The sequence below is a fragment of the Pholcus phalangioides genome, unplaced genomic scaffold (genome assembly GCF_987345545.1).
Source record: "Pholcus phalangioides strain wild (caught in Gottingen) unplaced genomic scaffold, Ppha-v1.0 ptg000016l_1, whole genome shotgun sequence".
In the NCBI taxonomy this organism is placed as follows: Eukaryota; Metazoa; Arthropoda; class Arachnida; order Araneae; family Pholcidae; genus Pholcus; species Pholcus phalangioides.
This window is the reverse complement of record NW_028301609.1, coordinates 10,478,757-10,491,256: the sequence shown is the minus strand read 5'-3', so window position 1 is coordinate 10,491,256 and position 12,500 is coordinate 10,478,757. Positions and strand designations below refer to the sequence as shown.

Genomic DNA, 12,500 nt, shown 5'->3' with positions numbered 1-12,500 from the left:
CGAAAATCGATTTTCGCTTCGAGTCGCGGGCTGTCTCCAGCCCTTGAGAATAAGCATTCAGCTATCAGTTGGTGTTCCTAGTTCCCGCGAGCAACTTGGGAACGGGTGTTTCAGAACTCATGGTGCATACCTTAAGAGAGGTGACAGAGCACAATAAGACAAGCCCGTACAACCCATGCTCGGAACTCCAGTAGTTAAGCGCTACCGTCACCGCAGTGGTGGTAGGCTGAAGTTGGTTTTCTGCGATTCCCAAGTTGGAGGCGCGAATGCGAGTCAATCTCCCCGCTAAAAAGTTTCGCCACTAAGAGCAACAGGCCTACAACGTTACAATTATTCATCCATTACACTTCATTCTCTATGAGTTGAGAAAAAGCCATAGTTTAAAAAATTGATTGCAGATAGCAGCACTACACATAACAAGCATTACACAGAAACTAACTTCACGGAAGGTTCACTGTACATACACACATTCCAACTTGTACCAATTCGTTAGAAGTTCCTCAGAGGAATATGGACGAGGTGCATGTCTGGTTTAGTAGTAGTAGTTAGGCGTTTCAGGGCGGTACATGCTGTGTAATGAAATGATAAGAAACAAGATAGAGAGACAGAATGACAGAACACCGATGAATATAAGGAAAAATAACTTCTAATTACACAGAGGCATCATAGCAGCTGCTCAAAACTGCGGCCGCCAATAGTGACGCAGGCTTTACACCGTCGATGTAGTGTTGAGAAGCGCCCTCAATCACTTGAGTTCCGGGCGTGGGTTGCATGGTGATTTGTGCTCGTCTAGTTGTGTTCTATCACCCTCTAATGGATGTGTCATGAGTTCTGAAACACCCTATATATAGCCATTATCTTCTATAACAACGATTCTCAAACTTGTGGAGCTCACGGCTCTCCTGCCCTTCAGTCTACACCTACCATGAGAGTAATAACCGTATAAATCCGGTGAAAACTCTGGTTCCTTCGTAACAGCTATCAGTAGATATACTTCATTATCCTCAGCTCGGTGCGACAAGGCTTCACGACACATTTTTGAGCCACGACGCACACTTTGAAAAACCCCGCTAGCCTCCACCTAGTGTTTCTCAACCTGAGGCAATATGCAAGGGGGAAGCCCTTGTGGTCCTGGGATATTTTAGGGAATTAGGGGTGAAAATATGACTTACGGGAAGCAATAGCCGGTGGTTAAACAGAGCTGTGAAAAAAAGTTCAAATATGAAGAAATAAAGTTTTTAAGAGAGAGTAAAATATGATGGGAAAACTGTGACCACTTTCAGAACCCAGCAGAACTACATATAAAACCAGGACTATCTTAACGTATGCGCCCATCCATGCATGGCCTGTGGGAGCTTTATGTCCATAGGGGGCTACATGATGAGATCTGATACTATGTTTTTCGAGAATAAGTATGTAAATATGTTAGCTGTTACTTTCAGCTTAGTATGAGCAACCCCTCTCCCCCCCAGAACAACGCTCTGCTCGGGGGTGCCCATGATGTTGAGACGGCCCTGCATTGAAACTCCACTTATAGGAAGTTCAATGAACACTAGCTTACTGGAGGTCGACCTCACTTGAAAATGTTTTTGTTCATTAAGTTTACTCAAAAAATAAATTTAATAAGTGTAGAAAGAGTTTTGCTACTAGATGAGGAGAATGGGGGACCCTAAAAAAAACACGGGGGCACAAGAAGAAAATATGGTCCTAAGTAGACCATGGCTGGGAAACACTGGTGTACGCTAACGTACACAAAAGAGCTGAAATTATGGTATTTTCTTGCATTTACAATTAAAAACATGATACCCCTTGAGAAAATCCTGAGTACGCTACTGCTGGTCTGAGAGACAAAATTCAAACAAGGCATCGATACTTGTACCCCACCTCCTCAAAATCGAACAAGGGTGATTGAAGACAGAGCAGTGTTTGAGATTCCTATATCATAAAATAAACATGAGCTTTGTTCCGCTTTTGATTCCTCGACTGAGCTTATGCTATCGCACATGATCACAAGGCATTGTTGAATCTCGACTAGCCCTCGACTTATTCAGCTCCATTTTGTGAAGATTGGATCCCAGGCAACAACTGCCAATCACAGACATATTTCTGGAATGATTATTGACACACCCCATCATTCCGGAAAGAAAAAAGTACCGAGAATTCCTATGGACAATTCCGAATCCAATCAAACCTGCTGAGTCAGCCATTATTAGGAGCCTTCCCGCACCCAATGTTGACAGCACAGACAAGATTCCTAACTTAAGGGGGGAAAGTACCATCAATCCCCTTATTCCTGCCACCGAATTTACACAGTACGTAATTTTTCCCCCTATAGCTCCCACTCTGTGCCACCTTCATCTTTTCCTCAGAGTTGCCTGAAAGAACTTCTGTAATATGCTCTTCGAGGCGAACTTTCTCCGACGCCAAAAATAAGGGAGAGCTCCAGATATTTGAACAAAGAGGAAAAGGTAGGTAGGAAGAACCTCTATACACACAGAACACAGACGCGGCCAGACCGAGACGAAGGTTGAATCATTGATTTTTACCGGGTTTTCTGCGGGTATCGCTTCCGTAGGCTCCGGTACCATCCCAGAGAACCCTTGATCAAATTTCGATTTAGATCTAGAACATTCTGGGAAAACTCCTCCTACTTCCGAATTTCTAGCTTCAATCCTATGCCGAAACGCTTTTGAATAACATCACCCGGCTCGGCTTTTGCTGCGAGGGGTGTCAAGACCGACTCTGCCGCGTTAGACTTCAATTATCTGGCTTTGGAAAAGGGGGGAGAGAGTTCGAAGTCCGAAATTAGATTTCGCACAATATGTGTATGCCGAGAGGAAGGAAGAGCGTAGAATGATAGGGAATGTCGGTGTTCCGTAAGACTGATCCCGAAAGACTGGCACTCGGAGCATAACGAAGGTTGCTCTAGGAATTTCTTTTGAGGCGACACCGCTAACTGGCATTCCTTCGCTACGTACCGTCGAGCTACACGAATGTCGAAAGATCCGCCATCAATCAAATCAATCATGGATTTCTCTCTCTCTTCGGCATAGCTTTGAGGGACAAGAATACTTAGAAATAATTGACGTTAGCACACAACCTTGATGACCACAAACCATCAAGACTGTAACCAGACCATTCATACGTGAACTGAAGGAAAGAAAGTTAAATTTCGAAAGAATAAATCGTTGGGGGGGGGGGGTGTGTGTGCAAGGATTATAGTGAACACGGATACAATATTGTTTCTTTGTGATCTTTACTTTGAAATATTTTCTCACGTAGAGTATTCGAATACACCATAAAACTAAGTTGAGCAGGCTGTTGAATACACAATGAAATCTTGGTATGAAGATTTTCAAATGACTGAAGAAAATTATCATTATTAGGGATCCATCGTTATGGATGGAATTCAAGTTAATGAACTATTATCCCTATGGGGGAAAAATCTCCCACACAATACAAAGTAGAGATGGAACGAACATTCAACGGCAGAAAAAATATATATATCAGCTTTTTTTCAAAATTATAACGATTTTGAATGAAATATAAGTTTTTGGTTTGGAAACTAAATAAGAATAATTTTTAAGTGATTCACATTGATCTATCATTGAAGATTGATATACACTGCATTAACATGATATTGAACTAACAAATATTCAATGGCTGAATATTGGTTTTTCTTAAAATTCATTAGTTTTAAATAAAATTGGTACTTCAAGTTTTAAATTCAAAATAGCATTGAGAATAATTTTAAACTATTGAAAAGTTTATTAGGCAGTCGAAAACCTGAACAAACCCTTCAAGAATCCAGTTGTGTTATCAACACATAGCATGGGCTGGTACCCAACCATGTTGATTGGAATTCAGAAAAACAATTTGAAAATAAATTACGACTTCATACGACGACTTGTCAAAACAACTGTTGAAATATGGCATGAAAATTAGACTAGAGCGGTAGAAGCAGTAAAATTTATATAAGGGGCCGTTCAAGTATTACGTCAGCAAATTTTTTGCCATTTTTGACCGCTAACTGGTATTCCTGCATATTGGTGGGATCAGAGACGTATGCGGGGGAGGAGGGGGGGGAATAGTGGGGCTCGTGCGCCTCCCCGACGATCAAAAATTTATTTTTTTAATGCAAAATTTATTTGTTTAATTAAAATTTCGGAAGAAATTACCTTTTATGTGTTATTATAATCAATTTTTGTTAAATTCAATGCTATTTGAAGAACGCAAAATTTCTTTTTAAGAAATCCATTACTACCCATCTTCTAAGATATGAGATAAGCCCTCGGCTCGCGGACCAAATGTGGCCCGGAAGTTACTTGATGTGCCCTGTACCCCTCAAACCTAATTTTGTAAAAATTAACTAAGCGGCACATTTACAGATCGCTTAAGTGACCCGTGACACAATTCCAGAGCATTTAAGCGGCCCGTGAAATATTTTCAGACCACTCAAGTAGGCCAGTGGCACATTTACGGATCACGTAAGTGACCTGTAACGCAATTCCAGAACACTTAAGCGATCCGTGGCACATTTAGAGATCCCTTGAGTGACATGTGGCACAGTTTTAGAGCACTTAAGCAGCACCCAGTGCGGTTCTACATCACTCAAGTTACCAGCGGGCCCATTCCCGGATAGCTTGAGTGACGCGCGGCACAGCTTCAGAGCAACTACTTAAGCGGCCTGCAACACATTTCTAGAGTACTTGAGTGGCCCAGACACATTTCCAGTTCCGCGGAACATTTAGATATCACTTAAGTGGCTCTGTAGATGACTTATCAATAGGGGGGATGTTAGTTCAGGTGCCTACACAAACTATAAAAAGGTTTCTCTTGTTTTTGGCGCACTGAGTAAGATGCCATTAAGAATATTTCATATTACCATAAAGGGTAGTTGATGACGTATAAGCATCATCAAAATCCCCCACCCCCTTGTCATCAAAAGTCAGCAAATCGCACCTCCCCCCCCCATCGATGCTGACGTAATACTTGAATGCATAGGCGTAAGCAGAATTTTCTCAAAGGGGGTTTTCAATTTTTTCCCTCTCGGGGGAGGGATTACGTTTTTCCCTGTAAAATAACACTATAATCTCGACTTGAGCGGCAAAACCCCCTTGCGTACGCCAATGCTTGAATGACCCCTAACCAAAGTGTGAAAAACTATACATCAGACTCTGGTCCTCTACATCACAGAATCTGTTAACACCAGATGGGCTACGCCGGTTATTTTGATCGTTTTCGATCTTGCTCGATTTTCACAACGAACCGTATTGTTTAGATTGCTGAAATTGCATGATTTTTCCTAACAATACTAAGACCTTTATACTGTATAACTATAACAAATTTGAAAAAAAAAATTGTTTGAGATGAATTTTTAGTTACACCTAGAAGGACCAATTTGACCAGTAACGTTATACACTTTAACTGCACGCACAGCAAATATTTTGTCGAATCATGGCATAAGATTTTCTTTAAGGCAGATGTTCGGGCTTCGGCTAATTCAGTGTTTTCCAAAGTGGGTAATATCAGCCCCCTGTGGGCGATTGAATGGTCTGGGTAATGGTGGCTACAAATGGTGAAATAAAAATATGACAAAAAATTTAGTAATGGGAATCACTGAATCTTCTCAGAACGCTGGTAGAAATTTGACCCCTTGATGACGGTTTTACTTCACAAATACTTGCTGAAAAACTGGAACATAATAATACTACCTTGGTTGGTATAATAAAAAAGGATTGAAGACATATTTTGCATGAGAAACCTTTTATGAGAAACTAGTTTGGATAACATATAAAGACAATTCATTGAGCATTTTCTAAAGTGTGGAAAAAGGAAAGTATTTTTGTACTAAAGTTTAATACATTGAAATATATATCCTCAAAGTGAGGAAGAATTTCTTGAAACCATTGAGTTTTAAAACAAAATAAAGTATAGTGTTGATCAGATGACTCAAAAGCAATCTGGGAGAGTATTACTCATTTGCAAGCGTGTTTTTCCCCAACATTCTATTTGGCATCAATAAAGGCTTCGTCAATTTGTAAAAAAAACATAAAACCAGAATTTTCTTATTGTCAAAATAAGCTAGAAAAGATTAGAGAACCTTATTTATTGAGAAATCTAAATTTTGCTAACAACAACCACCACAGTATCAGGAAAACGAGAGATGTCAATTTCGTGATGCAATAGCATAACAAGTGGTACATTTTAAATGGCTAAGAAATCTGTAAGTGGAAAATACATTTGTAATGTATTATAGGTATTGAAAAATGTAAAAAGGGTGTAATGTGCGAATACAACTGTACTTATATAGGCTACTGCTCAGAATATTAATATCTTTTATTGGTTATGCTACGAAATGAACACCAGAACTTTGCTACTGGACTTGCCGTTGCTGAGATCTCTTCCAGCCCAGTTTCGTTGGTTATGCTAATCTGTGAAACTTGGATATTTTGAGCAGTGAGAACTTCAATGGAATTGCTCTTTTTAAAATTTTCCAACTCTCAGTATTAGTTATCGTCACACTATAAATGCACTGCAGACAACCATGGTTATTTATTAAATACACATATTTAGTATTCAATTAAATTGACCAGAGTAACCCTCAGGGTTGTGTGACAGATGTGACTACACAAGTCCCCATGCTTGAAGGAGTTCCGCATACATGGTAATATATAAAAAGTTATTTTTTTTTACAAAAATAGAACAAGATAGCCATGTTTCAATTATACAAATTACAAAGAATATTCATAATGATACAACAAATAAACGAGGATTATTCGCAACTTGAGGGAGCCCCACAGATCATTTTCTCTACCGGCTCTGCGTCTGGTAATGGTGGTCTTAGATTTGGCCTAATCCTGAGAGTCTACTAACATTTTATTTTGGGCTTGAAATCAATTTAACTTGGATAATAATGCAGGTATTATAAACTATAATTAAAACAATAGCCAGATTAAGTGCAACCAATTTTTCAACTAGTTTTTGGATACTAAAATGAGCCTTTGTGTTTAGTTATTTTTTCTTCCCTTCAAAAATTATAAATGCCTTTTTTTAGTGCCTATTTTAGGCATTTTTAGTGCCTTTTTTGCCTGCCTATTTTGACCATTTTCAGTGCTTAAATTTCTTGGCTCTATTGGTCAGAAATATTTAACAAGAATTTTTAAATTAAAAATAGCTGATTGGTTGCGAAATTGATCATTTGATCATTTTCTGCACAAAAGGGTTAATTAAACCACAGGACCTTCAATTTATTGCTGATTCCAAACGGCAGTCTTTTTTTTTATACTCATCGAGAGGTTGGTGTGCTAATCTCTTGTGGGATTTGTAATTGACTTTAAAAAATTGAACAAAATTACTGCACCCGATCGTTATCCTATGCGCTGTATTGATCAAATTCTTCAGCGAATAGGTGACTCAATGTATGTGTCTATGTTTGATCTGGCATCAGGATATTGGCAGGTTCCCATCAGGTTAGAAGACCGGGACAAGACAGCATTTGTTACAGAGCCGGCATGTACAGATTCAAAGTTATGCCTTTCGGCCTGAACAATGCCCCTGCCACGTTCCAATGAATGATGACAATGGTCTTGGATCACCTAGTCAGTAAATGTACTGATTTCTATCTTGACGATATTGTCATGTACAGCAAACATTTTCAGTCACATCTAAAAAATTTAGAAACTGTTTTCACTTGTCTAAGGGATATGCTGGATTAACAATTAACCCGAAAAATGTAGTCTTAACAAATGATGTAATTCATAAACGAACCCTCGAGTATTTGGGGCTCAATTTAATCCGAGAGGGTTGGAACGTAAAACCCAGTCAGACTGATGCAATCCAGCAGATTACAAAACCGAAAATTGTCAAACAACTTCAACATTTTCTTGGACTGTGCAGTTGGTATCGACAATTTGTCCCACATTTCGGAGATATCTCTCATCCTCTCTACCAGTTGGCAAAAGAGAATCGGACCTTCAAGTGGAAAAAAGTTCATCAGGAGGCATTCAAAGAACTGAAGAGGGTCTTGATGTGCACACCAGTTTTGACCACTAGAAAGATGAATTGTCCTTTGAAAATGTATACAGATGTGTCTAGCATTGGCATAGGAGCCGTACTACAACAGGTTGAATCCAATGGAGAGAAACCATTAGCATACGCTAGCTGCACCCTAAACACAGCCGAGAAGAACTATTCGGTTACTGCACAAGAAGAGCTTGCTGTGGTTTGGGCATGCAATAAATTCCGAGCATGGTTTTCTGGTGACCCGGACGTGGTTAACACAGATATTCGGCTGAATATCTCAGCAAAATTTGGCCGAACCGAATATTCGGCAAATAAGCTGAATACCTAATAGCAGCCAAATATCCATCCATCCCATCTCTATTAAGAACCATTGGAATATCGAAATCTAATTCATCTGATTTTTTAATGTAAGTTATAGGATTGGTTGCTGCCTTCATTTTCTTGTTTGTTGTGAAAATGAGAGGTTCTCTTCCATATAGAGCGTTGCTGATGGAGTACCAGAAGATAGAGAATCAAAGATAGCGGAGAGATAGGTCAGTCCAAGAGAGGCAGCAGAGAAAAGTAATTAAGAATAGTACATATTGTATAGTATATTTATTTAAAGAAACGAAAGTATATACGCATATAGAATATAGTAAATCAAAGTGTAGGTAGATTATCAAGTAATGTTCAACTTGTACCACACATATGGTCAAATTTGCGCTCAGCACACAGAATTGCATAAGAAATTATAAAATTTAGTTTCGGCTGCAGAAACGTCAAAATTTTTTGTTCAGTGTTGTTAGTAACGTTAAATGCTCTCATTGTTAATTATGTTAAATCTATTTACAGCATTTTGTAATAGATTTGTTATGGGCACCTTTCTCTCAGCCATCTCGTTGGGCATTTTGCCTTGCGTTGTATTTGTATTTTAATGATCAACACAACTAATAATAACTCCAAATCCATTATGCAGTCATCAAATAATCACCAATTTTATTTGATCATTTTTGTCACACCACAGTCATTTTCTGCACATGAGGGCTAATTAGACCAGGACCCACAATTTATTGGTGGTTCCAAACGGCATGCATGCTTGTTTTTTATACTCATCGAGGAGTTGGTGCGCTAACCCCTTGATGTGGGACTCTCTGCAGTAGCAATTTTTTTCCGCGCCCATGCTGCCGTATTTGCTGTGTACCTGTGTCAGGAAAGTTTCTGAGAAGAATGAACCGAGTATCGAACTCGCGACACCTCTAAACATCCCTTGGTACTTTAGGCGAGTATATTATTGACCTGGGCTACCACGACCAGTAAATATATTATTTGCAATACAAAAATCTCAAAAGAAAATCACCTCGCTCGTAATATTAAGCGGTGGCCGTAGATAGGAATTTCTTCTCGTCCAATGATGAATACAATATCAGCAGATTCCCTGTCTTCGATAAGTCGCTGCAGGTCATCCAGAAGACGTGGAACGCCGGCAAGAGGTTTATCAGCAAAATGGATCGCAGAAGGAGTCACTCTCGTTCCCATAACTAGAAATTCAATGACAAATACATTAAAGATAGCTGTCATAATTAGATTGGAATGATCAACAGATTCCAAGTTTTGCAAATTCTATATAAAAAAAATTGTCCAGAAAAAATTAAATGCACTATTCAACCGGTCATTTGCGCATAATGTTTATAGCAAATCGAGAAAAAATCTAGGTGCCAACCAAATATTTTAGGAAACAAGCATATTGTTTCTGCCTGATCTAGTGATCACACATAGAATATTTTAGGTACCAATATAAAATTTTTAGCCACAACGGCAACCTTTCTTTCATTCAACCCGAGCACAATTCAGGTCTATTGCCATGGGTAATTTACTACCTAGTGAGTTGTGTCAGAAGTGTAAGTGTGTGTACCTAACAGTCTGAGTGCATATTTTTTCAGTGCTGGCATCTATATTTCAGAAGGGAAGTGTAATGATTGAATATTTGCTACTTTTTTAGGCCTGTTTCTCTCTATGGCTTTTCAACTGGGATATCGACTCACATTTGCACTTTGAATATGGGAAACACATAAAACCAACTTCAACCGACCATAACTGTGGCACCAGGTAGGGTTCGAACCCGGGACCTTACGATCCAGAGTCCAACACTCTGACTACTCGACCATCACAGCGCATATAGACCTACAGTTATTTACTTTCTGTATTCCAACTATTACAAAAACATTCAAAAATATTTTTAAATTTTGATAGTATTCAGGGTGGAGCGGCTTTCGAAGACTATCCCTGTGCCCCTCCCTGCCTCTGGGCGGCAGCATAGTATAATTTTTATGTGGCAAATGACTTTGTGTAATCATTTCGCTCAAATTGATGCATAAATATACACTCAAACTTGTACATCATGAATGAAAATATACATAATGTCTCACGGAAATCTTTAACTATGGTCATGGGCTTCCTTTGAGGGGGGAAAGGTTGACAATGCGGCAAACTGGTGCAGGGCCATCTCAACAGTCTCAGGAGCCTTCATGGGTAAAAGTGTTGTTCGTTCTGGGGTGGTTGGGGAGGTGCCTACATAGCTGAAACTGCATTATGAATACTAATTCACATAATAGCTCTCCAAAAAAAACATAGTACCAAATCTAATTATCACGAGGCACCTGGGGTGGAACATGCATATGCATTGAGGTCCAGGATTGGATCAATCCTAATGTTTGAAGATGCAGTTCCAGGATGCTAGTGGGTAGGGTCTCGTCAAAAGTTTGGCCCCTGGGCAAATATGAATTTTTGGGGCCTCTTACATATGGCGTTGAGACCAAGGCAGTCAATTTTTGGCCCGTTTTCCCATGCAAGAAACAAGCCCTGCCACTGGATGGGGGCCGCCAAAAATATATCCCGCACGGGTAGATATTTTTCTATCGAGTCACCTATGTGGGGGTAGAGCCATGCATATGGTAGATGCATATTTTGACAGGGGTCCCGGTCGGCCTCCTGTCAAAATATGCATCAACCACTGGGATCCACAGCTACAAAGATGACCGAAAAAAACGGGATTTTAATAATAAAGAGATTTCTAACAAAATTTACGCGTCTATTTTATTTCCGATGTTTAAAGATATCCACAAAATCATGATTGATTAATTAATCTTTGTATTAAATTAATTACATGCTGCGAGACGGAGTTGAATGACATTGAACTTACCGCATGTAAACAAACATAACCCTTCAAAATAAAAATAACAACAACCTGTGCTATGTTCAGTTCGTGGCTGAACCAATCATCAAAGACTTCTTATTCAGATCGAAAGAAGAAACCTGTTTTGATTCGTTCGTTTCCCAGATTGCATATACGTCATCACAAGTTCATGCAATAAGGAGTATTAAACTTTTAGCGGTATATTTTCGGCTCAGTTTAATTTTTTTTCAACATCAAATTGTATTACGTCATTTTATCCATTTGGAGGAAGAAATTTCGAGGCAACAGTTTTCTTTTTCAAGAAAACAACTTGAAAATTTTCTATCGTGGAAAAAAAAAAATTTCGAGAATTTTTTTTCGACTTTGAAGAGAAAAGAATTATATAAACGCTTTCACACACACACACACAAAACCGTACAGGAGAAATAAAGTTATACTTAAATTTAAACTTAATAAAGTTAAACTTATATTTCTTCTCGATGCACAAAACCAATGCTCTTTGTGTTTTAGCCAGGAGTCTTCAACGCATGGATCGCGGGCCACAGCGATCCATGCTATTCATTTATTGTGATAGGATCCAGCGATCCATTTTATTGTGGCCAGCAGTTCAGAAAATGGTCGGAGTTGACGAAAGAAACATTCATACTAGATGAAAGAAACAATTTTGGAATTTATGAAAGAAACAATTTTGGAATTTATGAAAGAAACAATTCCAGAATAAACGAAAGAAATAATTTCTACGATAAATGAAATAGATAATTCTGCGCTAAATGAAATAAATAATTCAACGATAAATGAAATAGATAATTCTGCGCTAAATGAAAGAAATAATTATGCGCTAAATGAAAGAAATAATTATGCGCTAAATGAAAGAAATAATTCTACGATAAATGAAAGAAATAATTCTACGATAAATGAAAGAAATAATTCTACGATAAATGAAATAAATAGTTCTACGATAAATGAAATAGATAATTCTGCGCTAAATGAAATAAATAATTCTACGATAAATGAAATAAATAATTCTGCGATAAATGAAAGAAATAATTCTACGATAAATGAAAGAAATAATTCTACGATAAATGAAAGAAATAATTCTACGATAAATGAAAGAAATAATTCTACGATAAATGAAAGAAATAATTCTACGATAAATGAAAGAAATAATTCTGCGATAAATGAAATAAATAATTCTGCGATAAATGAAATAAATAATTCTACGATAAATGAAATAAATAATTCTACGATAAATGAAATAGATAATTCTACGATAAATGAAATAGATAATTCTACGATAAATGAA

At 38.2% G+C, this 12,500-nt stretch overlaps 1 protein-coding gene across 2 annotated transcripts in view; it reads right to left on the bottom strand.

The window, feature by feature from the left end:
* Positions 1-11,245, bottom strand: part of LOC149075029 (BTB/POZ domain-containing protein 9) — a 50,015-nt gene extending 38,770 nt beyond the window's left edge. The window contains exons 1-2 of one of the 2 annotated variants that reach the window (XM_089246048.1): positions 11,204-11,245; positions 9,362-9,542 (exon numbers count right to left, since the gene is read on the bottom strand). In XM_089246048.1, coding sequence (XP_089102174.1) covers positions 9,362-9,540 — 179 coding nt within the window. In that variant the 5' untranslated portion in view covers positions 9,541-9,542; positions 11,204-11,245. The other variant, XM_089246049.1, reaches the window with a different exon arrangement.
* Between the last annotated feature and the right edge of the window lie 1,255 nt (positions 11,246-12,500).